We start from the raw sequence: 25,904 nt of genomic DNA, 5'->3' as shown, positions 1-25,904 counted from the left end.
CCTCCAATTCAGAATACATTCATAAGAAGCATTATCTGTTAAAGTATTACCTTCATATATACTAATTCATTACCTCTTTCCTTCATGGCTTTAAAGTTTTTAAAAAAATTCTGTTATATAATAAATATAACTCTATGCAATTTTTATGTCAATACTGTAATATGCCACTGAAAATTTCCCCTATAGTTTAGTAAGTATTAATAGGGCTGGGATTCAAGAGCAGCAGGACATTTTACACACGCACGCGCGCGCACACACACACACACACACACACACACACACACACACACACACACAATGTGGTCATTTGGTATTCATGAAGGATTGGTTCAAGGATCGCTGAGGATACCAAAATCTACTGATGCTCAAGTCCCTTATACAGAATGGCATAATATTTGCATATAACCTATGCACATGTATGCTTTAAATCATTCATCTCTAGATTACTTGTAATATTTAATGCAATCTAAATCGATATAAATACTTGTACTGTATTGTTTAGGGAACAATAACAAGAAAAAAAAAAGTCTGTTTATCTTCAGTACAGACATAATCATCCATTTTCTCTCCCAAATATTTTTTATCTGCTGTGGGCATGATGTGGAGCCCATGGATATGAAGGGCCAACTGTATTAAACACATATGTATATCTCATGTATTCAAGTGTGTGTGTGTGTGTGTGTGTGTGTGTGTGTGTGTGTGTCTGTCTGTCTGTCAACAGTGGTCTCTATCAGTTAATGGATTATGGGCACTGTTTTATTTTTTCTGCATTTTCTTGGTGTTCTGTATGTTGTAATAAAGAAAAACAGATTTCAGCAATTTTAAAATTTGTCCCCTGCGTGCAGGAAAACACCCTTAACCTAAGTTACAAAATTAGGGCCATGAAACAGATCAAGTTTTTGAATGAACCTGTAGATTGTCAAAGCCTAAAAGAACAAGGTTAACTAAAAAAGAAAAAGTAGAAAGTAGTAGAAAATTCAAATAAAATACTCATCAATTATTCAGTATTACCGACTTTCAAATATCAAAAATAAGAAAATTATTTTTACCATTTCTGACTTCTTTAAAGTTAATAAACAAAATGCAAGATTAAAAGTAGTATTTATCAGAACTGAATCCATAAATTAAAAACCAGAGTACCAGAGATGTGCTAAGAGGGTGATTTAAAAACTGTATTTATTCTATTTTGCCAGAGAGTCGAGTCCTCGTTTTGTTAGTCAATAATTTACAAAATAATATATTAAATATTAAGTGCTTCTGTTTGAAAAGACTTTTTACCATAAGATACGAAAATATCTTCCTGAAATAACCTGTTATTTATAAATGTGGAATGCTTATTTTACTTCAGTAACAGAAAATGAAAGAAATGTTTTAATGTTGCTCATTGTATTACCTTCAGGATCAACAGCAGAAGGACAAACTTCTTTGAGAAGATCTCCTAGTGTGTGCAACTGTCCATCTGCAGCCACAGGACGAAACAGCTTCTGAATGAAAGGTCTTTCAGTCGTTGTCTATTTGAAAAATGAAAAAATAAGTCAAGCAATTAAGTCTTTGTTGCTGCCAATTACAAATTTATATATCATAAACTTTATGTTGGCATTAGGTGCCTTTTGATACGGTGTTAGCAGAATTATACAACATCACAGATGTGATATCACTGTGAAAAATGTTTAACATGATAAATTCCGGTGAATCTAATTCTGAGGAAACAAGCAGACAAATTCAAAGTTGGGTGGGACGTTCTAAAGATAACTGGTTGGAACCCTTCAAAAACTTCAAGGGATTAAAAAGCAAACAACACAAAAAGATACCAATGAAAGCATTTCTTCTCAGCATCTCTAAAAGAGACTAACAAAGCAAAGACAAAACAGAAACCCTGGCTGAATACTGAATTGAAGAAGGAAATTTTTTAGAAATCCAACTATAAAACACAGTTTTGGGATAAATGGGGAAATACAGAATGGACAACTGATAATATTATTGAGTTAATGTCAAATTTCATAGGTATAATAAGGACAATCCTTATTTTAAAGAAATTCATGTTCAAGTGAGAGAGAGAGTGAGTTGTGGGGGGGGTGTGTGTGTGTGTGAAGACAAAGCAAAAATAAAAAAATATTAACTAATGCTGAATCTAGGTACAGGGTGTATGATTTTAGTACTTTATTTCAACTTTTCGATAGGTTTCACGGTTTCCAAAATAGCAGATGCAGCCATTTCATCTGACAAAAACTGTTAGTAGCACTACACCATAATTTACTGCTAATAATCTCATTGTTTTACTCACTTTTAAAATTGTTTCATTTACTAAATGTCCTTAGTGATGATGGAGGCTTTATCATGACAGAGTACAGAGGCTCTGAAATCAGCCAGTGTCTATGAAGAGCACTACTGTTTGCAAGATCTATGATCTTGTACCCAGTTTCCTTTATCTCCTAATTTGGGACATTCCATATCTCTTGAGTTTGTTGTGGAAATAAATGAGCAACTGTGCCAACCACAGAGTAAATAAATAAACGTTAAAGAGAATAAAAGCATTTTTACCTCCTCTCTCCCTCTTAACTGTTATTTCACTTTAAGATGGTAAATTTTAAGCTTTCTGAGATGAAAAATCATTAAAACTTAACAAGAACAGAGAAATGTCATATAGAGAGAGAGAGAGAGAGAGAGAGTTTGTTTTTTGAGACAAGGTTTCACTCTGTCACCCAGGCTGAACTGCAGTGGCGCAACCCCCATGTTGCAATTCTCCACCTAAGCCTCCAGAGTAGCCGGGACTGTATGTGTGAGTCACCATGCTCAGCTAATTTTTTAATTTTCTGTTCGGGGGGGGGGGGGGGGGGGGGCGGGTCTCACTATGTTGCCCAGGCTGCCTCATATTTTATAAGAATATGATTTCAAACACTTAGGCATTAGAGACAAGTTTTTGTTTTTGTCTTTTAATGACAGAAATATACCTCAACATCTTTGACACAACTGTTAGAGATTTGGTTTAAAAAGAAATAGACATGGATAAAGTGGGAAACTATTATTCTCAGCAAACTAACACAGGAACAGAAAACCAAACACCTCGTGTTCTCACTCATAACTGGGAGTTGAACAATGAAACATATGGACACAGGGAGGGGAACATCACACACCAGGGCCTGTCGGGGAGTAGGGGGCTACGGGAGGGATAGCATTAGAAGAAATACCTAATGTAGATGAGGGGCTGATGGGTCCAGCAAACCACCATGGCACGTGTGTATCTATGTAACAAACCTGTACATTCTGCACACGCATCCCAGAACTTAAAGCACAATACAAAAAGAAAACATAAATAAATAAAAATAGAAAAAATAAACATATAAGCATGTGAGCTGCCTTTCCTAGTTCTATGCTTATGTATTCACTGAATACATAGTATTTTGAAATAGTACTCCAATAATATATTTGAGTGTTTGTGACAAGTATGAAAATAAACTGTAATTTTTAAAAAATCTTGATAATATGCACTCAATATGATTCAATTCACTTCACTATTTGAACTCTACGAATTATTTTTAAAAATATGACTGATATCCTTTGATATGTGTTGGTTCTGTGTCCCCACCAAATCTCATCTCAAACTGTAATCCCCACCTGTGTAGGGAGGGACATGTAATCCATGTGTCGAGGGAAGGAGGTGACCGGGTCATGTGGGTGGTTTTCCTCATGCTGTTCTCGTGATACTAGTGAATTCTCATGAGATTTGATGGTTTTAAAAGTGGCAGTTTTTCCTGCACTCTCATCTCTCTTTCCTGCCGCCTTGTGAAGGTGCCTGCTTCCCTTTCTACCATGATTTTAAGTTTCCTGAGGCCTCCACAAGCCACACGGAAAAGTGAGTCAGTTAAACCTTTTGCCTTTATAAATGATCCAGTCTCAGATATTTCTTTATAGCAGAGTGAAAACAGACTAATACATCCCTCAATTTAAAAAGCCATACTTTCTCATACAAGTTGAAACGAAGAACAGTATCATGCATAATCAAGTGATTAACTGTGTAAAGATAATAAGGTTGGGGAGTTCAGAGAAGAAAAGAAATGAATAGGGAACTGTAGTGATAATTTAAAATAGTCATCCCTCACTCAGGGTTTTTGATCTTCAGGCCATGAAGAAGCTTTTAATGCTTTTTAGCAAAGGAAGTAATGTTGGCGAAAGGCTTTTTCTGACGATTAATGGAAAGCAGTGCTGTGTATGATGAGTTGGTTATGAAGCAAAATCAAGAATGACTGGTGAGAGGCTGACTGAATACAGCAAGCTTATGTGAAGACAACTGGAGCTGGTGCAGTGGAAAAGGAAGAGACCAGGAATATACCCACAACTTAAAGAAAAAAGTCAGAAGGTACCTCCCACAGTCCGACCTGAAAACAACAAAGTCAAAGGAATCTTTTCAACAAGTTGGAGCTCTCATTCATATCCTAATTAATGTACGAAATGCGAGGTGGCTTTGCTGTAATGAAATTACCTGGAATATTTCTAACACAAAGGAATAATAAATGCTTGAGGTGGTGAATATCCTCATTTGATCATTGCACATTGCATGCTTATAGCAAAAGATTACATGTACCCCATAAATAATTGCAACTATTATGTATCCATAAAAATTAAAACTAAAAAATTAAAAATTACCTGAAAAAAATGCTAAACAGGAAAGGCCAACTAGTCTTGGTTACATATTAAAAAACAGAAATTCTCCTCTAACCTCACTACTGGAGAAATATCCTGTTATTTTTATGTATCTCTCTTTTTTCCCACTCTTTCCTAAATCTGAGCAAGTATTATAAAGGAATATAACCTTCAATGATCTTTTATGATGAGGTATTTGCTTAGTGGGGAGAAAGTCCCAGTGCTATTACATAGGGTAGCTAAATGCTGTAGAATGGTAACCAAGAAAACGCTCAGCAACGTGTTGTTTCTCATTTAATGAAAATCTTATTTTAAAAGACAAAAACTCAATATACCCCAACCAAAAATCTGATGAACATTTTCTGTTTAATATTTATTATACAGTGCCTTTAAAAACGTAATATTCTTATTCTTAAAAATTTAGTGTGCCAGTAAATAGCAATTAAGTACCTAAGTCAATCAGGACTACAAAAAAATACTCAATTTGGGGAGTTAGTTACTTCTGTCATCTGAATGTTTGCATCCCTTCAAAATTCCTGCTGAAACCTATTCCTCACCATGGCAGTATTAAGAGGTGAAGCTTTTGAGAGGTAATTAGGTCAGGAGGGCAGAGTCCTCACGAATGGGATCAATGTACTTATAAAAGAGGCCCCAGGGAGCTTGTAAGCCCTTTGCCCCTTGTGCCATGTGGGGTGGGGACCGGGGGGGTGGGCAGTGCAGCAACCAGTGCTAACTCTGAAGCAGACAGCAGTCCTCACCAGACACTGAATCTGCTGAAGCCTTGCTCTCTGACTTCCCAGCCTCCAGAACTGTGAGAAATAATTTTCTGTTGTTTATACATTATCCAGTCTAGGCCTGGTGTGGTGGATCACCTGAGGTCAGGAGATCGAGACCAGCCTGCCCAACATGGTGAAACCCCATCTCTACTAAAAATACAGAAAATTAGCTGGGCATGGTTGTGGGCGCCTGTAATCCCAGCTACTCAGGAGGCTGAAGCAGGAGAATCACTTGAAGCCAGAAGGCAGAGGTTGCAGTGAGTCAAGATCATGCCATTGAACTCCAGCCTGGGCAACAAGAGCGAAACTGTCTCAAAAAATAATAATAATAAAAATTACTTAGTCTAAGATATTTTGTTATAGCAGCCCAAATGGACTAAGACAATTACGCTTAAAATGAAAGCTCCCACAGATCATGCATTCAAGTGCAGAGGTTCTTAAGGGCGATGGGAATGGAGGACACATTCCTGCAAACTTTTCAACAGTTCTCATTAGCCCTGTGTTAGAGCTCTGCAGAGAAGACTAAATTATACTGAGAAATATTTTTAAATCTCCACAAATAGGAATTCTGTAAACGCTGATTTAGTATATATAAAATTAGACAAGACTAACAATATTCAATGCAATCTAAATCTTAGGTTGACAGACAAGAAAGCCACTGCAAACAGGAATATACCACAATACCTGACCTTGCCACATATTTGTAAATATGCAAAGTATTTCAATAACTTCCAAGAAACAGTGTTACTCTCATGAGAAATAACATGATGTAAGTCACCTTTGAAACTGTCCTTGTTACTTTTTCAAATGTATGTTAGTCATTTCTTAACACCAAATGAAATGGAAAACTGAGGTGGTAATGGCTGGCTGCTCCCATCTCTCCTCTACTCATGTGCCTTCACCAACACATCAATCACTTTTTCTTATATGGGAAATTTACGGTGTTGATACAGCTCAGAGATATATTGAAGAAAAGCAGAAAAACGAAGCTTGTAAAAATTTTGGCAAACCTTATGTATTTTCTTAAATAGTTCAAATGTAAAACTTAAAATTCTTATAAATAATGTAGTGTTACAGCTATATTGTAAATGGTGGCTCATGCCTGTAATCTTAGCACTTCAGGAGACCAAGGTGGGAGGAGAGTTTGAGTCCATGAGTTTGAGACTCCCCTGGGCAACACAGAGAGACCTCATCTCATCAAAATGTAAAAAAAAACTCTCCAGGTGTGATGGAGTGCACCTGCAGTCCCAACTACTTGGGGGTGGGGGGGGGGTAGGGGGCAGAGGCCAGAGGAATGCTTGAGACCAAGGGGTCAAGACTGCAATAAGCCCATTCACACCACTGTACAACAGAGCAAGACCCTGTTTCAAAAACAAAAAAACAAAAAAAAAGAAATGAAATGCAAAGAAAAAGTCTCTGTTTCAAATATAGCCAGTAGAACCAATAGGTTAACCAATAAAATCAGACAATGTATGGACTTCAAGAGTAACAAGCACAATCATCACAAACTTAAATCAGGTTTGAGTCCTTTGAGTTATATACAGTTACGTGCTGCAACAAAACATGCCAGGCAGTTGTTAAAAAGCATTAGATTCAGTTGGGGGTGGTGGCTTATGCCTGTAATTCCAGCACTTTGGGAGGCTGAGGCAGGCAGATCACGAGGTCAGGAGTTCAAAACCAGCCCGGCTAATATGGTGAAACCTGGTCTCTACTAAAAATACAAAAATTAGTCAGGCATGGTGGCATGTGCCTGTAATCCCAGCTACTCGGGAGGCTGAGGCAGGAGAATCGCTTGAACCCAAAGGGCAGAAGTTGCAGTGAGCCAAAATTGCGCCACTGCACTCTAGCCTGGGTGACAGAGTGAGACTGTCTCAAAAAAAAAGAGTATTGGATTCAAGTCCTGTTTCTGTCATTCATTATGGGACCATGGGCACAATTACCTATCTTTCCTGAACCTCAGTTTTTTCAACTGCAAAACAGGAATATATACATATGTGTAAACACACATGTATATGTATAAATGGAGATAATACCTACGTTATACAGTTTTTCAGATAATAAAATGCACAACACAATTCTGACACATAACAATTTGTAACTTAAAACATATCATCACCAGGTCCACTAGTTTTAGTACACTGTAACGCATAGTTTAATTTAATACTATCCAAACTGTGTTGACTCAAGGTTTTATTTCCTTTTAGTTTCATTCATTTACCATAAACTTGTTTGTAAGCTAAAAAGTCCAGAATCACGAAATTCAGAAGTTTATGTTTTAATGTTTTTCTATATAGCAAGGGAAAAAAAAAAGGTAAAGTCATTTTAACACTACTTTCCAAATCAGCCTAGAACTTAACACTAAAGGCATGACCCATAAAAGGGAATACTAATAAATAGACTTAATCAAAATTAAACAGCAACAACAGCAAAGCTTTTGCTCTGCAAAAGATCCTGTGAAGAGAATGAAAACATAAGCTGCGGGCTGGGGGAAATATTTGCAAACCTGATCTCCAAGAAAGGTCTTGTGTCTATAATATATAAGAACTCCCTCCCAAAATGCAACAGTTTAAAAAAAAGCAAATAATCCAGTTAGAAAATGGGCAAAAGAAATAAACAGACATTTTACCAAAGAGAATATATAGGTGGCAAATAAGCACATGAAAATATATCTCACACATCATTAGCCATTAAGAAAATGCAAATTAAAACCACAATGTGATATCACTACACACCTACCAAAATATCCAAAATAAAAATTAGTGGTAACACCAAATGCTGGTAAGCATGTGGAAAAATAGTCCTTCACACATTGATGGTACAAATGTAAAATAGTACAGTCCCTCAGGAAAGGAGTATGGCAGTTTCTTACAAAACTAAACATGCACTTACCATATGACCAAGTAATTACACTCTTGAATAGTCCCAGAGAAATAAAAATGTCTTCTCCAAAAAACTGGTACATGAACGTTCATAGCTGTTTTATTTGTAAGAGTCAAAACCGGTAAGCAATCCCAGGGTTACCCATTAAAGCAGGTGAATGCTTATAAACTGACTGTAATACGTCTGTCCCATGGAATACTACTTAGCAATAAAAAGGAACAAACTACTGGTATATGCAATGACGTGGATAGATCTCAAGGGAATTATGTTACATGAAAAAAGTCGATCTCAAAAGGTTACACGCTGCATGACTCCACTGATATTAGTGAAATGACAAAAACTTTGGAAATGGAAAACAAATTAGTAGTTGTCAGAGGTTAGGGAAGAGTTCATGAAGTAAGGTAGGTGGCTGTGGCTATAACAGGGTAGCCTAAGAGATCCCTGTGTTGAAAAGGGGCTATATTTTGAATATAGGGTGAATCTACATAAGTGCTAAGATTGCATAGAACCAAATACACACACACAGTATATGTAAAACTAAGGAAATCTCAGTAATGTTTGTGGATTATATTAATACAATTTCCTGGTTGTGATACTGTACTATAATTATGCAAGATGTTAGAATTGGGGGAAACTAGATGAAGGGTATGTAGATCTTTCTGTATTATTTCTTACAATTGCATGTGAATCTGTAATCATCTCAAAATAAAAAACTTTTTAAAAAATCCAAAACAGGCCGGGCGCGGTGGCTCAAGCCTGTAATCCCAGCACTTTGGGAGGCCGAGATGGGCGGATCACGAGGTCAGGAGATCGAGACCATCCTGGCTAACACGGTGAAACCCCGTCTCTACTAAGAAATACAAAAAAAAAAAACTAGCCGGGCGAGGTGGCGGGCGCCTGTAGTCCCAGCTACTCAGGAGGCTGAGGCCGGAGAATGGCGTGAACCCGGGAGGCAGAGCTTGCAGTGAGCTGAGATCCGGCCACTGCACTCCAGCCTGGGATACACAGCGAGACTCCGTCTCAAAAAAAAAAAAAAAAAAAAAATCCAAAACAACTAGTCTAGAGCTTTGTTAATCCAAGTGTGCTCTGAGGACCTATAGCATCTTGGTTATCACCTGGATCTTATTAAAATGCAGATTCTCAGGCCACATATTGGAATTCCTGAATTGGAATCTGCATTTTAACAAGATTTCCAAGTGATTCATGTTTAAAGTTTGAGAAGTACGGTCTACAACACTGACTTTCAACCTTTCAACCTACTCTGACACATCTGAAGGCCATAACAAAATTTACATCAATAACAGTTGCTCAGTTGGGCAGTGACTCTCAACACAAATGAGTGAGGAAAGGTGGGGACTCAAGACTCAGGTAGCAGGAAAAGCCCCTTAGGTGATTCTGATGAAATGTTTTCTCCATCCTGGCTGAAAAATCCAGAACACGGTCAATTAAAGCTCAAAACAAAAGTAATGTTTATAATGTTGGAGATCTTTAAAAGGCAGATAATATATACTATAACACAGCAAAAGCAATTATTACAATGTATAAATCTTATAAGAAACACATCAGAATTAAAATCACCAAGTACATAACGAAAATCCTTTAAAAAGTATGAAAATGAATGTAGTCTAAGAAGCTACTAATAATGGCAGTTATAGTAAGAAACGCACTAGAGTCTTTTACTCTTGATATTTCCTAATCACAAACATCTATTTCCAAAACTGACCCTTCGTATTTCAAATAATTTATAGCCTGGTACAGTAATAAGAGCATGATATTTAAAGTCAGTCAGAAGACACATATTCTAGCTCTGATGGCACCTGATAACATTGGATTCAGCTTATGGTTCCAATCCCAGCTCTGTCAATTAGTACCTGGGTGACCCTAGGCAAATACTTAAACCTTCTTGTGTTACTTGTGTGTCAATTGTTTCATCTGTAAAATGAGGATATTAACAGTATATACCTCAAAGGATTTTTTGTGAAGGTTATACAACTAATTCATATAAAGCATTTAGAACAATATCTAGCACATACTGAATGCTCAATGAGTGTTATAATTGTTCTTTTTAAATGTGACTTGACTCTCAACAGAACTTTACTGAATTCTAATATGTATTCTGTATTGAGTTGTCAAAAAAAAATAAGGATTATAATAACATACACTATTCTTGTAGTCAACCCTGTCACTATGTTATTACTAGTGCTAGTCTTGTTGTTTTGGTCATACAAATTGTATTTACACACATTAAGAATTAGAAATGTTGGTTTATTAAAAACGACCATTTATGCTAGAAGGGTATATATCTGGGTCACTGACTATGGAGTCAATGTCCATAAAGAGGAGGAAGAACACCATCAGAGTAAAAGGAGATTCTATTCACTGAAACAAAGTGATAAAAACTTATGAAAGAGAAAAACATAAAAAAAACAAAGGGGTGAAACTTAATAGATGCCCAGTAGATGCACAATGCACTGGGTTGTAAAACTTAAAATGGACTTAACTAAAAGGTAAGCAGGGATGGAGGTGCTGGGGGAGTCTCCTATGGACACAGCAGGCAGAACGTAATGATGACAAGGGGCTCAAGTTTATTTAAAAAGAGTTTGGACAGGCCGGGCGTGGTGGCTCACGCCTGTAATCCCAGCACTTTGGGAAGCTAAGGTGGATGGATCATAAGGTCGGGAGTTCGAGACCAGCCTGGCCAACATGGCGAAACCTCATCTCTACTAAAAATAAAGAAAATTAGCTGGGCGTGGTGGCGTGCACCTGTAGTCCCAGGTACACAGGAGGCTGAGGCAGGAGAATCGCTTGAACCTGGGAGGCAAAGGTTGCAGTGAGCTGAGATCATGTCACTGCACTCCAGCCTGACTTCTCAGGATCTCCCAAAGACCCGAATCACTGTAAACTGAATGCATAATATCATTTGCCCCAGTGAGGCTTAGATGGACATTCTAGTCTTCTTGGTTGAGCTGAAGAAACAGATATGATATTGATAATTTATGTATGTTGTATTTTTCAAGGTATAGCAACAAGTTTTCATTCATGATCTACTTTGTGTGTGTGCTTTGTTTTTAAGTCTTTTGAAACAGGATGGTGATTTACTACATTTATAAGTAAAATTTATTTGATTTACAAGGGTTGCTTAAGTATATCACAGGATTTCACTTGTTATATTTGCAGGTGCTTAAAAAATCAGCTATACTAAACTATAACTGGAATTAGCAAAGTTCATTTATAGATTAATCAAGAACATAATTAGGTTTGCCCAACTATATAAGTAGTACTATGTGTTATTTAAGAATTAAATCCAGAAAAGGGATGGACTCTGAAAATATCAAGAAGTGAAAAAGACTGCTCTCATTTTTGTACAACAATTACTAAATTTATAAGTAGCATTAATTGAACTGAAAAGGCATTTTAGAAAAACTAGATTTTACAATTTATAACTCTAATAAAACACAACTAACTATAAGTATGCCTGTTCATGCCCAAAAGCTACCTTCCAAAATTAAAAACCCCATTGGATGGCCGGGCACAGTGGCTCATGCCTGTAACCCCAGCACTTTGGGAGGCTGAGGCAGGCGGATCACCTGAGGTCAGGAGTTCGAGACCAGCCTGGCCAATATGGTGAAACACTATCTCTAATAAAAATACAAAAATTAACCAGGCGCTGTGGCGGATGCCTGTAATCCCAGCTACTAGGGAGGCTGAGGCAGGAGAATCGCTTGATCATGGGAGGGGGAGGTTGCAGTGAGCTGAGACTGTGCCACTGCACTCCAGCCTGGCAACAGAGCGAGACTCCGTATATTAAAAAACAAAACAAGCAAACAAACAAAAAACAAAAAAACCCTATTGGCAACTACTAGGGCCATCAAATCAGTGTATTTTCACTTGACACACAATTTTGAAATAATGAACCAAACTTACTATTTTTGAAAATATTACATAATAAATTAAATATTAGTGAAGCTTCATTGCTGAAATGGTGACAAAGATGAATAGCAATAAAACTTTTCTTATAGATCTTTAGCAAAAACAAAAAAACCCCAAACATACTTTTGTACATTACTTTAGAGAATCAAGTAGCTGCTATTTGAGTAATAGTGGTAACAGGCACTACAATGATATAAACAAATTACGACAAATAATATTGTTTTTACTTCCTATGTTTAAAAAAAGCTTTGGTTTTACCTATGTTTAACAAAAGCATAGGTACAACAACAACAACTACTACGACTAACATATAAGTAGCTTGGATAGAATTATCTTAATAGTAGTACTCAAGTACAGGATCTCTAAGTAATGACCAGAAGGCAGGAATAAATTTTATCAGAAATCTTCATTCATTACATATTTACTATGTATTTATCAGGGTATCACTATGCTAATGGATACAAAGATAAATAACATGCAAACAAATAACTATAATACAGTGTTATGTGATAACAGAAATATGTACAAAGCACTATGAAAAAAATTATACAGCTTGAGCACAAATTTTAACTCTGGACTTACTGGCATTTAGAGCAAAACCAAAACAATCCAAACTGGTTAATTTCATTTTCTAAGAGTGGAAGCTATACCAGTAGGTACAAAGTAAAATATGCTAATTGTGGTAGAAAGTAAAATATTACAACAGTAGGGAGTTTCAAAAGAAGATAAAAATAAAGGAGGGAATATAAAAGGTCTTCAAGCTTCCAGCTTGAAATACATATATATTTTTTTAATACAGAAAGAGATAAAGTCATTTGAGTATTCAGAGGGCAGACTGAATATAATGGTACTTCTGATAAATCAGTGGATAAGGAGAGAAAAGTGGACTAAGGGCCATAGCATGTAGAGCTTGGAATGTCAAATGTAGCGGAAATAACAAAGGTTTGGTTGGAATCCCAACTCCCAACAACGTACTGTGTATCTAGAGCAAATTACCTCAACCTCTGGAAGTCTTGTTTCTGAATCTGAAAAATGAGGAAAACTTACCTTTGAACAATTGATGTAATAATTAAATAAGATGAGATACATGAAATATCTAATGTAACAGGTGCTTAACAATGACTAGTTCTTTTCATTCCTCTCTTAAACCATTGTGAAATGTAGAACCAAAGAAACGTAACAGTATTTAGTCATTACAGAACCCATTACAGAGAGAATAAAAAATAATTGGTATTCTAACTTCAGCTCCCTTTGAAGTCTTGTTAATTAGAATAAATATTATGTGGCACAAAGAAAAAGAAAACAGGGGTTTACACAGGATATGCTGCCAGACTTTACCAACAATGACACATGGTATCTGCTTCAACTGTCCCATGCATATTTGGCTTAAGATATATTCATGCATATCAAATTTTGCATCACATGGTTTTCAAAAGAAGACTCATTAAAATTAGCTTAAGAATATACACAACTATAATACCTCATTAAATAAAAAGAACAGACCATTTCCAAATGAATGCTTTTAGAGCTTTACAGTAAACACTCTTTTGGTGGTAGAAAGAGGGGGAACAGAGAGGGGAGTGGGTGGGAGTCTGTGACACTTATCAGACTACTTTTGTCCTTTATGTAGGGAAATAGGAGAGTTGAAAATAAGCACTTTCTGTACTTATGCTATGAGAGTCTAAAGCCCACTTTTAATATTCTTGACAACACTAAAAAATAATAATTAACATCTGAAAAGCTGTCATCATTATAGTCAGGGGCACTTAATCTCCAAAGGAGAAGTTTCTTAATTGAGACTATGATTAAATAAAAGCATCCATCAGAATTATACCCACAATCTGGTTTGAAGTTTATGCTTTGCCTTATTTAAATTGTAATACTTATTATAATTCTGTCTAGACAGTGCCAAATGTGCTTTGTCATATAAATACTTGGGGCAAATATTCTTCAAAAAAGGGCAACACTTTGTTTCCTCTTCGTATCCTTTGACTGAATAACGTGTGGTATGGAGAAATACTACTTCCCTTTCTTGGGATCGAGATCAATTTGATGCTGTTTATAAGCCCATTTACAGAACAAATTGTATTGCTTTTAAATTTTTATATCAGTAGAGGAGGCAAAAAAGCTTCATATAAAAGTGCTAGGATTGACATTTTTAGTAATAATTAGGTAAATTCTCTAAAATTTTCTCCCAAAAGATTCGAAAAATCATATCAAGGGAAGTATAATTTAAATTTCATTATATACAATAGCTTTAAAATATCTTTGCTAATTTTACCCAAAGCCATACTAAAAACACTAATACAAGAAGAATATAATTAATAAACTATTTTCCTTTGAAGAATCAAAGGACACTTCTGCATATGAACACGTTTTATCCTTTTGGTGTACTTACATAAAATAATTAAGAAACACTTTTAATTAGTATAAACAAAGAAATCAAAATAGCAAGAAGAAATGTCTGAGTAAAAGCAGCTGTGCTGACCTCAAAAGTCAAATTCTGTTCCCAGTTAAGTGTCTAACCCAGGGGAAAAGTGATTCTAAACCTGGGCTAGGAGATAGCGGAGCTCTACAAAGAGCCTCACCTACACTCACTGCTCAAGGCATGGTCTACGGGTTTGGTGGTGAATGCTAAAGTTTATAACATGGGAATATTTATTATTTTGTTTCTAACACAAATAATTTTTAAAAATTTATTCTACTAAAGTAACATCAAAAGGAAATGTCATAAAAATTCTTGTGAAATTTTTAGAAGTTAGCAAATAAAGTGAGAAATATTTTACAGATTTCACCACTTATGTAATCTGATCAACAAATTTAAAAAACATAGCGCTTGAATACTATTAAAAATATACGAAAAAGGTAATATAGTAAAACTATAAAATTCTTAGAAGAAAATATAAGAGGAAACCTTCGTGACCTTGGATTAGGAAATGGTTTCTTACATACAGCAACCTAAAACACAGGCAACCAAAGAAAAAAATAGACAAACTGGACTTCATCAAAGTTAAAAGCTTTTGTTCTTCAAATGGCATCATCAAGAAAATAAATCCCACAGACTGGGAAAAAATACTTGCAAACCATATCTGATAAGAGGCTAGTATTCAGGATATGTAAAGAATCTGTAAAACTTAAAAAGATAAGCCAATTTTAAAATGAGCAAAGGATTTGAATCTATTTCTCCTAAGAAATACGGATGGCTAGTTAAATGCATGAAAAGATGCTTAGCATCACTGGCCATTAGGAAAAAGCAAAAACCAAAATGATATACCCCCTCATACCCACTAAGATTGCTGTAATTAAAAGTACAGAAAATAAGCATTGGCAAGGATATGGACAAACTGGAACCCTCATACACTGCTGGTAGAAAAGTAAAATGGTGCAGATGCTTTCAAAAACAGTCTGACAATACCCCAAAGGGTTAAACATGAAAACATGGAATTACCATGTAACCCAGCAATTCTACTCCTATCTACCCAAGAGAAATGAAAATATATGTTCATCAAGACATTTGTACATAAATATTAACTGCAGCTTTTATTCATAATAGCCAAAAAGTAGAAACAATCTACATGTCTATCAATTGGTGAATTGATAAACTAAATGTGATATCTTCACACAATTGAATATTACTGGGCCATAAAAAGAATGATGTATTGATATATGCTACAAAATGAATGAACCTTAAAAACAATATGCAGGCAAAAGAAGCCAGACACAAAAGGCCATATTTATACGATGCTAATTACATAAAATGTCCAGAAGGGAGAAATAAACTAGTAGTTGCCAAGGGCTGGAGGGAGGGGGAATGATATAAGTGACTGCCAGTGGGCATGGGGTTTCTTTTTAGGGTGGTGAAAATGTTCTGAAATTTTACAATGGGAATGGCTGCACAACTCTGTATAACTTAGAATTCAGTGATTCCTAAAAACCAACGAACAGCATGCTTTAAAAGGTGACCTTTGCCGAGCATAGTGGCTATAGTCCTAGCTACATGGGAAGCTGAGGCAGGAGGATCACTTGAGCCAGGAGTTCCAGGATGTACTGCACTATGATCATACCTATAAATAGCCATCATACACACCACCCTGGGCAACACAGACCATGTCTCTAAAAAAAAGAAAGAAAAAAAAAAGTTCTCATATGGGTGGCAGGGGGAATCATTCTGGGATGATGGCTAACTTCATCAGTGTTTGATTTATACCTATGCATCATACTGTATGTCTGTTTTATGCATTTTGGGGGTTTTTAAAAAATAATATTTCATAAAAACAAATTTTTAAAAAATTAAAGAGAGTCAAGAACCCCATAACAACAAAGATCAGAGATACATTTCTATCTTACCAATTCAGAAAAATTACAAGTTTTTTTCTTAAAAAGTTGTATAGCAACATGGTGATTTTAAGTTACCTGTGTGAATTTAAATAACTTTGTCTTAACTGTTCACCAAAACTGATTTAATATTCATATTCTGATACTGAAAATGAAGCTGAAAAGTTTTGAAATTACAATATGCTAGTTTAAAAAGGTTTACCAAAATACATAATTTCATTATAAGGAGTAATATGAAATAAAAGTATCAAATATGGGACCATTAAAAATGTCCTTACTATAAACTGCTACCACATTGTGGACTCACTGTGTCCACTGTTTGTGAGCTTTTCCAGAACACTTGCCACCAGTTAGGGTAGCCAAGGAACTCCTCATCTTCACTTTCTTCCTCACTAGCTTGGAACCTCTGGATTCCTACCCACACTGCTATGACCTGAACGGGGAAGAGAAACGCCATAGTAAGAGTGAACTCTTCCTCTTACAGATTTCTGAATTAGAATCTGGCATTACAAAAGAACAATGCTATAAATTCAGGTTAGAGTTTACAGAACTCATATCATAGATCTATTTCACTATTACTTACATGGCCTGTCCTAGGAACTTAACTATTATTTACAATGTAAGTACCTATCTCCACAAAAAAATTCAAAATTTTGGAATACAATATATGAAGAGAGAACGGTGTATAGAATCCAAAGTAGGCTGACATATCCCAACAGTATTTTAGATTGAGATAATAATACCACCAATTCATCAAGTCAAATTATACGTTTATTTTCCACAATGGAAGTTTTAAAATAGTATAAACATTTTAATATATAGCAGGCTTAAGTGGTGATTATTAAACAGGGTTCTAAGAAAATAGTATACATCAAATATTAATGTGCTTCTTGTATAATTTAGGTGACAATTTATCCATCTGAGAAATGCAAAAGAGACTTTGGTAAGGGGTTGAGTAAGGAGCATTCTGTTTCAAAGAATTCACTAGGAAAAGAGGGTATATTGTAATTAAAAGCTATAATCACTGTACTTATTTTAAATCCCTCTTCAGAACCAGGTCATAAAGATGATAAACATGGCCTCATGAATAACTATCAACCACACTATAGAAAAGAGTGCAAGAGTGTGGTGTTCTAACTTAAAATATGGTGCTTTATTCAAATAATTTTATTTAAGGCTCCAAAAGTAGCAGCCTCATTCCCCAGAAATCACAGTTAAATGAAATCTTCCTTACTAAAGAAAAAATGAATCACAATATTTAACGTGAACATTTTAAAAACACTCTAAAGCAACAAAACTATTCAATTGTATGTGATACGGCTTAGAAAAGCATGTAGGTAAAAAGGATTAAAAACTCTAAAATAATGTGTTGGGCGAAAAGTAAATTTGTTAGTTCTACTCCATTAAGCATTCCTCAAGCAGTGTAAAAATCAGAGTTCAAGTTACACTTTGATGTGTAGATCCTTTTGAAAGCCACTCTACCCTGTTTTATATGAAGCATCTGCAGCTAAAATGAACACCTAGTGAAGAGTATGAATGCTTCAATACATAAGCAGACGTGAGAATTGTCCCAAGCTGATTCTAAGTTACTTTAAACATGTACACAGAGTCAGAAAATGACTTACTTCTTAGAAGTAACAGATAATTACCTTCGGCATAATGAAAAAACTTTAAATGTAAGTTAATACAGGTATTTTCCCTTTAGTAAAGCTTTGCTTTTAAAAGTAAACTTCAAAACTTAAAATAGGAAATGCTCTACTACGTAGTAAAAATACTTTTTAGATTACTGAAGCAGAGAAAAGGAAGGATTCTATGAGGGAGGAAAAGTGGGAGAAAAATGTAAAGAAAAAAGGAAGAAGGGAAAGAAAAGAGAAAAGGAAGAAAGACCACAAGGACAGAAAGGCCTACTGAAATATATCATTCCTTTCCATTTTAAACGAGCAGAATAAATTATTTTGTTTTATAACCATGAAATAATCTATGTTCGTCTTATTTATGCTTGGAAAATTTAGACAAAATGTTAAGAGTAAGTACTACATTGGATTTGTGTGTCTTCGGCTTTGAAAACAAGCTGTTTCTTAACATTCGTCGATTTTCTACATTTCATGTCATTTCTATTTGCAAATGTTATAAAGTTCAATATGATGTAAAACATGGTTAAATGAAGTACAAAAATAAGTATAACACACATTAGTTTGGCTATTCCAAATTTCATGCACATTAACAGCCACATATTTAACACAGTCAGCCCTCCCTATCCAGGGGTTCTGCGTCTGTGGAGAATGTTTCTGTACCAAACATGTACAGGCCTTTTTTCTTGCTATCATTCCCTAACTACAGTATAACAACTATTTGCACAGTGTATACATGTCCATGAACTATCGGAAGTACTCTAGAGATAATTTAAAGTATACAGGAGGGTATGCATAGGTTATATGCAAATACTACACCATTTTATATCAGACACTCAAACATCAGTAGAATTTGGTATCTGAGGGAGGTCCTGGAATTAATCCCCCACAGATTTTGACAGATGACTATATACAAATCACTCAATGAATTCAAGATTCACATTATTTCACAACTACTATAATCTTATGTTGTACACATAATTGTGTCACAACATATATATGCAGATGGGTGACTTTCATGAAAAGATTACACCCAAGATAGACATATGGTCTACTCAAATGTGGTTTCCAAATGTGTATCCAATCTTGTTTAATTTAATTATAATCAAACTCACCACTCCATTGATAAGCGACCTCTCCCAAACTGCTTATCCCCTCTAAGCAATACCACAATACAACAGCAGTTCTTTGAACCAATATTGACCCTCCTTTAAATTGATAGCCTTTTTTAAAAAAAGCTAACCATTGAGAAGTACATACTGTTGAAGACAGAACATATTCTGTAAAATGCTAGCAAGATATCAAAGTCAGATAATACAATTGAATGTTTATACTAGATTATACTTCTAAGTTGAGAATTACATTTTAATATACTATAATCAATCTGCAAAAGAAGCAACTTACCTAAAGATTTCAGTGGTTTCAAGTATGCATATCTCAATATCTGTATCAATATGTAATATCAATATAATCAATGCACACAACAGTATGTATCTGTACTTATATCATCTCCTTAGCACTAATTATTACAATCTGCATGGACTGCAAAGCAAAAGTATAATATAAAATCCCAAAAAACCTTGAAAATTTAATAAAACCAAAAAACAGACATCACACAAGAACTGAGGAGTATACTTCATTAATGAGTATGATATCCTGATACGAAATGTCAAATAAAATTACCCAGGCGCAGGTTAGAAATAAAGATAGGACATTAGGCTTTGTATTTTTAAATTGATTTTTTCTTCTAATATTCCTGAATGATAACCCTACATACTACCTACTTAAAATTATAAGCAAATAGTTATTTTAAAAGTATGAGTAATTAGACCAAAAGCAACTCTCATACTTACCCAAAAGAAGGAACCACTACCAAGAATCAAAGCCTAGTAATTCTGTTCTTAACAGACAGGTGTTGTGTATTCTGGCATGTTACATGAAAATCACTTATGAGAAGAACAGAAAAAAAAATTAGAAGGTAGTTTTCACTATTGAAATAGGTAAGTGATTAAGCAGATCTTACACCATGAAATTGTCAGCAAACTGAATAATCACCCTAAGGGGCATCATTCTGGATGCCGACATTCTCCATGAAGGAAAGGGACTGAAAGAAAAACGCACTAGTGACATTAAGAAACCAGTATGGGTCTCAGAGATCTTTTTCCAATAGTAAGGTTGAAGGAATAAACATTCTCTGGACAGGAACTAAGCTGAAGTTTGCAACTACCAAGAATGTATTAGGCCAGCAGTAAATTAGGAAACTAAAGCGCATGTCAGCCAATGAAAAATGGGAGGACTGAAATCAATCATTAAAGCTGCAGCAAGGTTCTAACTGTTCCAAGGTATAGGCTACCTCTGGCATATATTATCAGAGCTGACAATTCTTCCAAGAAATTCCAACATTAACTGTAATCTGAGGTCTTTTAAAAAAATAATATAAACCAGACAGTAGACTTAAATTTTGAAATATTTTCTTCTAAGAGCTGTACATTAAGATCTTACTTGTGATATAAATACTATTAAATAATTAGCTATAGAACAGCCCTATTTTTAACAGTTATAACATTTTAAGCCATCTCACATTTAATCCAAGTTTTTAATCAAATGTCAAAACTGACGCTGGGTACGGTGGCTAACACCTGTAGTCCCAGCACTTTGGGAGGCCAAGAAGGGCAGATCACTTGAGTCCAGGAATTCGAGACCAACCTGGGCAACATGGTAAAACCCCATCTCCATAAAAACCACAAAAATTAGCTGGGCCTGGTGGTATGCGCCTATAGTCTCAGCTGTTCAAGAGGCTGAGAGAGGAGAATCACCTGAGCCTGGGAGATCAAAGCTGCAGTGAGCTGAGATCGTGCCACTGCACTCCACCCTGGGTGACGGAGTGAGACCCTGTCTCAAAAAACAAAACAAAACAAAACAAAACTGATCACTTGAGGTCCAACTTATTTTTACAATATAGATCTTACATTCCCAAAGAGGTCTTAGTAGAGATGAAATTATAAAAAGGTGAAGATGAGAAAGAAAATAGTAAGCCAGTAAGGTCAATTTTTACATATGTTAGGCCAGCGTAATAAAAAAATGAATGTCTTCTTATTATTATTCTTCTTATTATTTTTTTGAGACAGAGTCTTGCTCTGTTGCCCAGGCTGGAGTGCAGTGGTGCAATCACGGCTTACTGCAATGTCTGCCTTCCAGGTGCAAGCAATCCTTGTGCCTCAGCCTCCTGAGTAGCTGGGATTACAGGTGTGCATCACCCTGCCCATCTAATTTTTGTATTTTCAGTAGAGACAAGGTTTCACCACGTTGGCCAGGATGGTCTCAAACTCCCAAAGTGCTAGGATTATATGCATGAGCTACTGCGTCTGGCCCAAAGTGTCTTATTATAACCAAGAATTTATTTGTGGAGAGAGGTAAAGAAAACTCATTTTTAGTGAAATAATTAAAATTGTATCATTCACAATCTACTTTCAAAATGAGGTATTAAATATTTTGGCTTCTAAAATTGCCCCATATACTACATGCATGAACATGGGAATTTAACTTACTCTATTCCTAAGTTTGACAGTTCATGTTTTAATGTGATCACTAAAAATTTCCTAACTGATGATTAGGAAAAAACTTCCTGTAAAATTCCACAATTTTAGCTGTTTCAATCTCTTCATACTAACGGGAGAACATTATGTTTTTACTTTCTGTTCATGCACTTCTTTTATTAGAAGGAAATGGACTGAGGGCAGTAAGCAACCAAAAAGGAAGAGTAATAAGAAGCCTGATGCATGTGAAAACTGGAGAACAGTCTCAAATGCAAAGTTATGATAGAAGAGGCATAAAAAATAATGAACTTAATATATGAAAGGTAATAATGATTAAGAGCATAGGCTATAAAGCCAGACTGGACTGCCTGGGTTCAAATCCTGGCTCTTCTAATTACTAGGTAGGTAACCCTGAGCAAGTTTCAATGACCAATCTTTATCTCAATTACCTCATGTATATAACGGGAACAGTAACAGCATTTAACCCAGAGGACAATAAGGCTTAAATAAATACATGTAAAATAATTTAAAACAGTACCTGGTACTCAACAAAGCGTAATAAATGTTAGTGTTATTATTATTCATCTATACTTTGCTTTCATTGCTACCAATATTTTTTAATCTTAAAAATACTGAATAAAACAATGACCTAGCTTAGTAAATAAATTAGTAATGAGAAAATGTTGATTTCATTTAATAATAACTTTAGCAGTTTGGGATGACACTTTGCATATTTTAATTTCCCCAGCTATAAATAACTCAAATAATATGCCATCAGATGATCTGTGTTATTTTGAAGTTAACAAATAAAGCAATTTTTAAAAACGTTCTAATAAATAACTTTTGCTCTCATCTTATGTTTTAAAAACAAAATGGCAAATCATCTGCATCAAATAGTTCCTACTCTTATAACATGACAATTGTTTTAAAATATATCTGCTGGAAAAAGCAACTAAAGTCCTAGAGAAAATAGAAATGTAATTTTAAAGTATTCCAATAAAGCTGGAGGAGGAAGGGCAAAAATATACCTGCCAAACAAGCTTATAATTAATAGTTGTTTTCAGTTTTCAAAAATCCACATAGGAAGCAATTTAAGCCTAAATTGCTTAAGTCTAGATCTCAGAGTAGTAGATAGCTTAGGGCAATCAAAACTTGCTGTGTTGGGCTGCCCCCTACAGGCCTCAATTTACCTATTTCTTTTAAAAGGTGTGTAAGTAGGAAATATGATTCAAGTTTTACATAAACAATATTAATGCTAAAGCAGATGATTATCATTCACGCACTCACTATAGGAGGAAACCATCATCTCTGTCTGTATGATGAGAACCATCTACAGAGATACAGACAGAAATGAAACAATCCTTGTTCTTGAGGAATAGTTTACTGCTTACAGAAAACTACATACATGGTGCAACATTTAAAAATAGCTCATGATATGTTGTATGATATTACGTTTGCTACAGAAAAAGAACAAGGCTGAAGATCTAAGATCCAAGTTCTACTTTTGGCTCTGCCATCAAACAATAAGCTGAACAATGTACAAGTCAGTTTTGGGGAAGCTGTCTTATTCCCAAAATGAGGAGGTTAAATTAGTTAATTCTTCCAGCCTCTATGGCTCTAATATTCCATAGTTACATTTGTCAAAACAAAAGGTAGAAGGAAGTGATTCAAAAACAGACTTTGGAGAAAGAACCTCTATATGATATGAAGCGCTGGGGCAAATGTGAAGAAATCAAGGAAGACTTCTTGAGGAAGGTGACATTTGAGGTAACTTTAGAAGCACTCTGGGAGCCAAGGCTATTCCCAGTAGTTAACAGCGTAAGATAATAAAAGATCAAAGATATTTAGGGGAATAGCATGCAGTGTTATCTGCTTGCAGTCTAGCTATATTTTAGGAAATATCAAATTAATATCAGTATAAAACTCAACAGACTGGAGGGAGAAAAAGCAGGTAGAAAAATCTAAGAACCACTAAAATAGTTCATCTAGGAGATAAAGGAGCTAAGTCAGTGAAATGGCAAGAAGGGAATAAATGAAGACAGTTCTGGTCCATTAGAACTGCAACTCAACAAAAGTGATCAAAAGAGTTATTCCAAAGTATTGAGCCTGGTAACTTGAAGAAAAGTAAAGAAAGAGGAAATTGGACACTGAAACAGAAGAAGTAGATTATGTATTTGGTAGTGAATGGAAGATTTGTGGGACCAGTTAGAACCTCATAAAGAGGAACTATGTTAACACCAGAAACACGACTAGGTGCAGTGGCTCATGCCTGTAATCCCAGCACTTTGGGAGGCCTAGGTGGGCAGATCACCTGAGGTCGAGAGTTCGAGACCAGCCTGACCAACATGGAGAAACCCTGTCTCTACTAAGAATACAAAATTAGCCAGGTATGGTGGTGCATGCCTGTAATCCCAACTATTCAGGAGGCTGAGGTAGGAGAATCGCTTGAACCCGTGAGGCAGAGGTTGCAGTGAGCTGAGATTGCGCCATTGCACCCCAGACTGGGCAACAAGAGTGAAACTCTGTCTCCAAAAAAAAAAAAAAAAGCCAGAAAAAAAAAGTGAGCTTTCACCAGATATGTTCTGCTGGTCATAAAACAAAAGAATACAGGAGGCATGACAAGCCATCATCTTTGCTGTTAAAATAACTCACAGCAAAATTACAATGATTTAAGTCAATAACATCTAATAATCCCAGCTATAATCTGCAATTTAATTTATTATGTGCCAAGCACAATAGTTTATTAAAGGTATTACATCTAATCTTCGCAATAACTCTATTTTACAGATTATAAAATAGAGGTCCAGAGATGTAAGGTGAATGAGCCAAATCACATAGCTACCTGGAATATAAACTCAGAACTGCCTAAATCAAAAGCTCTCAATCTTAACCACTTGCTATACTGATGCATGTCAAAGATTCAACTCATTCAGACTTTTTAAGGTTCTTTATTGGAAAACCTATGTAGATAAAAATTTCTAAAATAATCAAGGATATGTAACTTTTACAGAAAGCAATCATTGATCATCTATTGCAAGGCTCATGTTCTTAAGCAATATACTGAGTTGGAAGTTCTGTATTTTAGAAATAATTAGAAAGAATACATTTTTAAAAACTTAAAAAACCCTCAGTTTTTATTCTCTTTCCCAAATTTCAACAAAATCCATTTATCCAAACTTGAAGTTGAATCATTAAAGTGGTGATATCATCAGTAATGGCAGAGTGAGGACCTTGAATATACTCTCCTCCATAAAAGCAACAAGAACACAAAAATTCTCAAAATAAACTTTTTCTGAAGTCTTTCAAAGCCCCACTCTCAGAAAACTGTCATTATTTGATCTGCCAGTTCCTTAGAAAAATCTCCCTCATAAGACATTATTTGACTTGACTCAGAGCTCACTCAGGGCAAACAACTTTATCGCCAGAAGAGTTTGTGGAAAAAAATCAGTGGCAATTGTTAAACATCACATCTGCCATGAGACAGCAATAACAGATGAGCCAAACAAGCTAACCAAAAAATTAAAAGAAAAACCTGGGAAATAAGAAATCCAAAGGGGGTCTGAAAAGTTCTAACATATTTCTGATAATCCAGAAAGCTGTACACATGTATAGAGCTGTGTACACGGTCAAAAAACATCTATGAAGGCCCTAAACTCTCACCTACGGGAAACCCTGAGGCTCTGTTCAAGAAAAAAGTAAAATCCAGTTATAAATTGCTTGCCTTATCATTGAAGGCAATGCCCCAGCGTTCACACATAGGTCCTTAGCAAAGACTGGAAGATGTACTAGTTCTAGGCATTCAAGAAAATCTCTTCTATCATCAGATGATCACTAAATTCACCAAGCAGTAACTTCAGGGGCCAAGTGTGATAAAAAATAAAAACCTGAAAGAATTAGTTCAGGAAAGAAACTAAACAAGCAACAGCAACAACAACAAAAACAGACCTTGGGAAAGTGGGGAAGCATCTGGTTTCCAGAGGTATCCTGTTATACTACATAAAATATTCAGGTCTCAACAACAACAAAATTACAAAGACATGCAAAGAAACCAGTATAAGTCACACATTGGGGAGAAAAAGCAGCAGAAACTGGCAGTGAAAAAGACCAGACGCTGGACTTACTGGACAAAGACTTTAAGAGAGTTATTTTAAATATGCACAAAGAACTAAAAAAAA

The 25,904-nt window shown here is 35.4% G+C and overlaps 1 protein-coding gene across 7 annotated transcripts in view; it reads right to left on the bottom strand.

Annotated features, from left to right (window-relative positions):
- LOC105478775 (autophagy related 5) overlaps positions 1–25,904 on the bottom strand; it is a 137,266-nt gene that overhangs the window by 18,262 nt on the left and 93,100 nt on the right. For 4 of the 7 annotated variants that reach the window (XM_071096667.1, XM_071096666.1, XM_071096668.1 and 1 more), the window contains 2 exons: positions 16,870–16,995; positions 1,394–1,511 (listed from right to left, as the gene is read on the bottom strand). In XM_071096667.1, coding sequence (XP_070952768.1) covers positions 1,394–1,511; positions 16,870–16,995 — 244 coding nt within the window. Of the gene's footprint in view, positions 1–1,393; positions 1,512–16,840; positions 16,996–25,904 lie in introns of those variants that run through there. The other 3 variants (XM_011736407.2, XM_024791917.2, XM_071096669.1) reach the window with 2 other exon arrangements.

The sequence above is a fragment of the Macaca nemestrina genome, chromosome 5, assembly GCF_043159975.1.
Source record: "Macaca nemestrina isolate mMacNem1 chromosome 5, mMacNem.hap1, whole genome shotgun sequence".
Taxonomy (NCBI): Eukaryota; Metazoa; Chordata; class Mammalia; order Primates; family Cercopithecidae; genus Macaca; species Macaca nemestrina.
The sequence above is the reverse complement of the archived record's forward strand: the minus strand, read 5'-3'. Positions and strand labels throughout refer to the sequence as shown.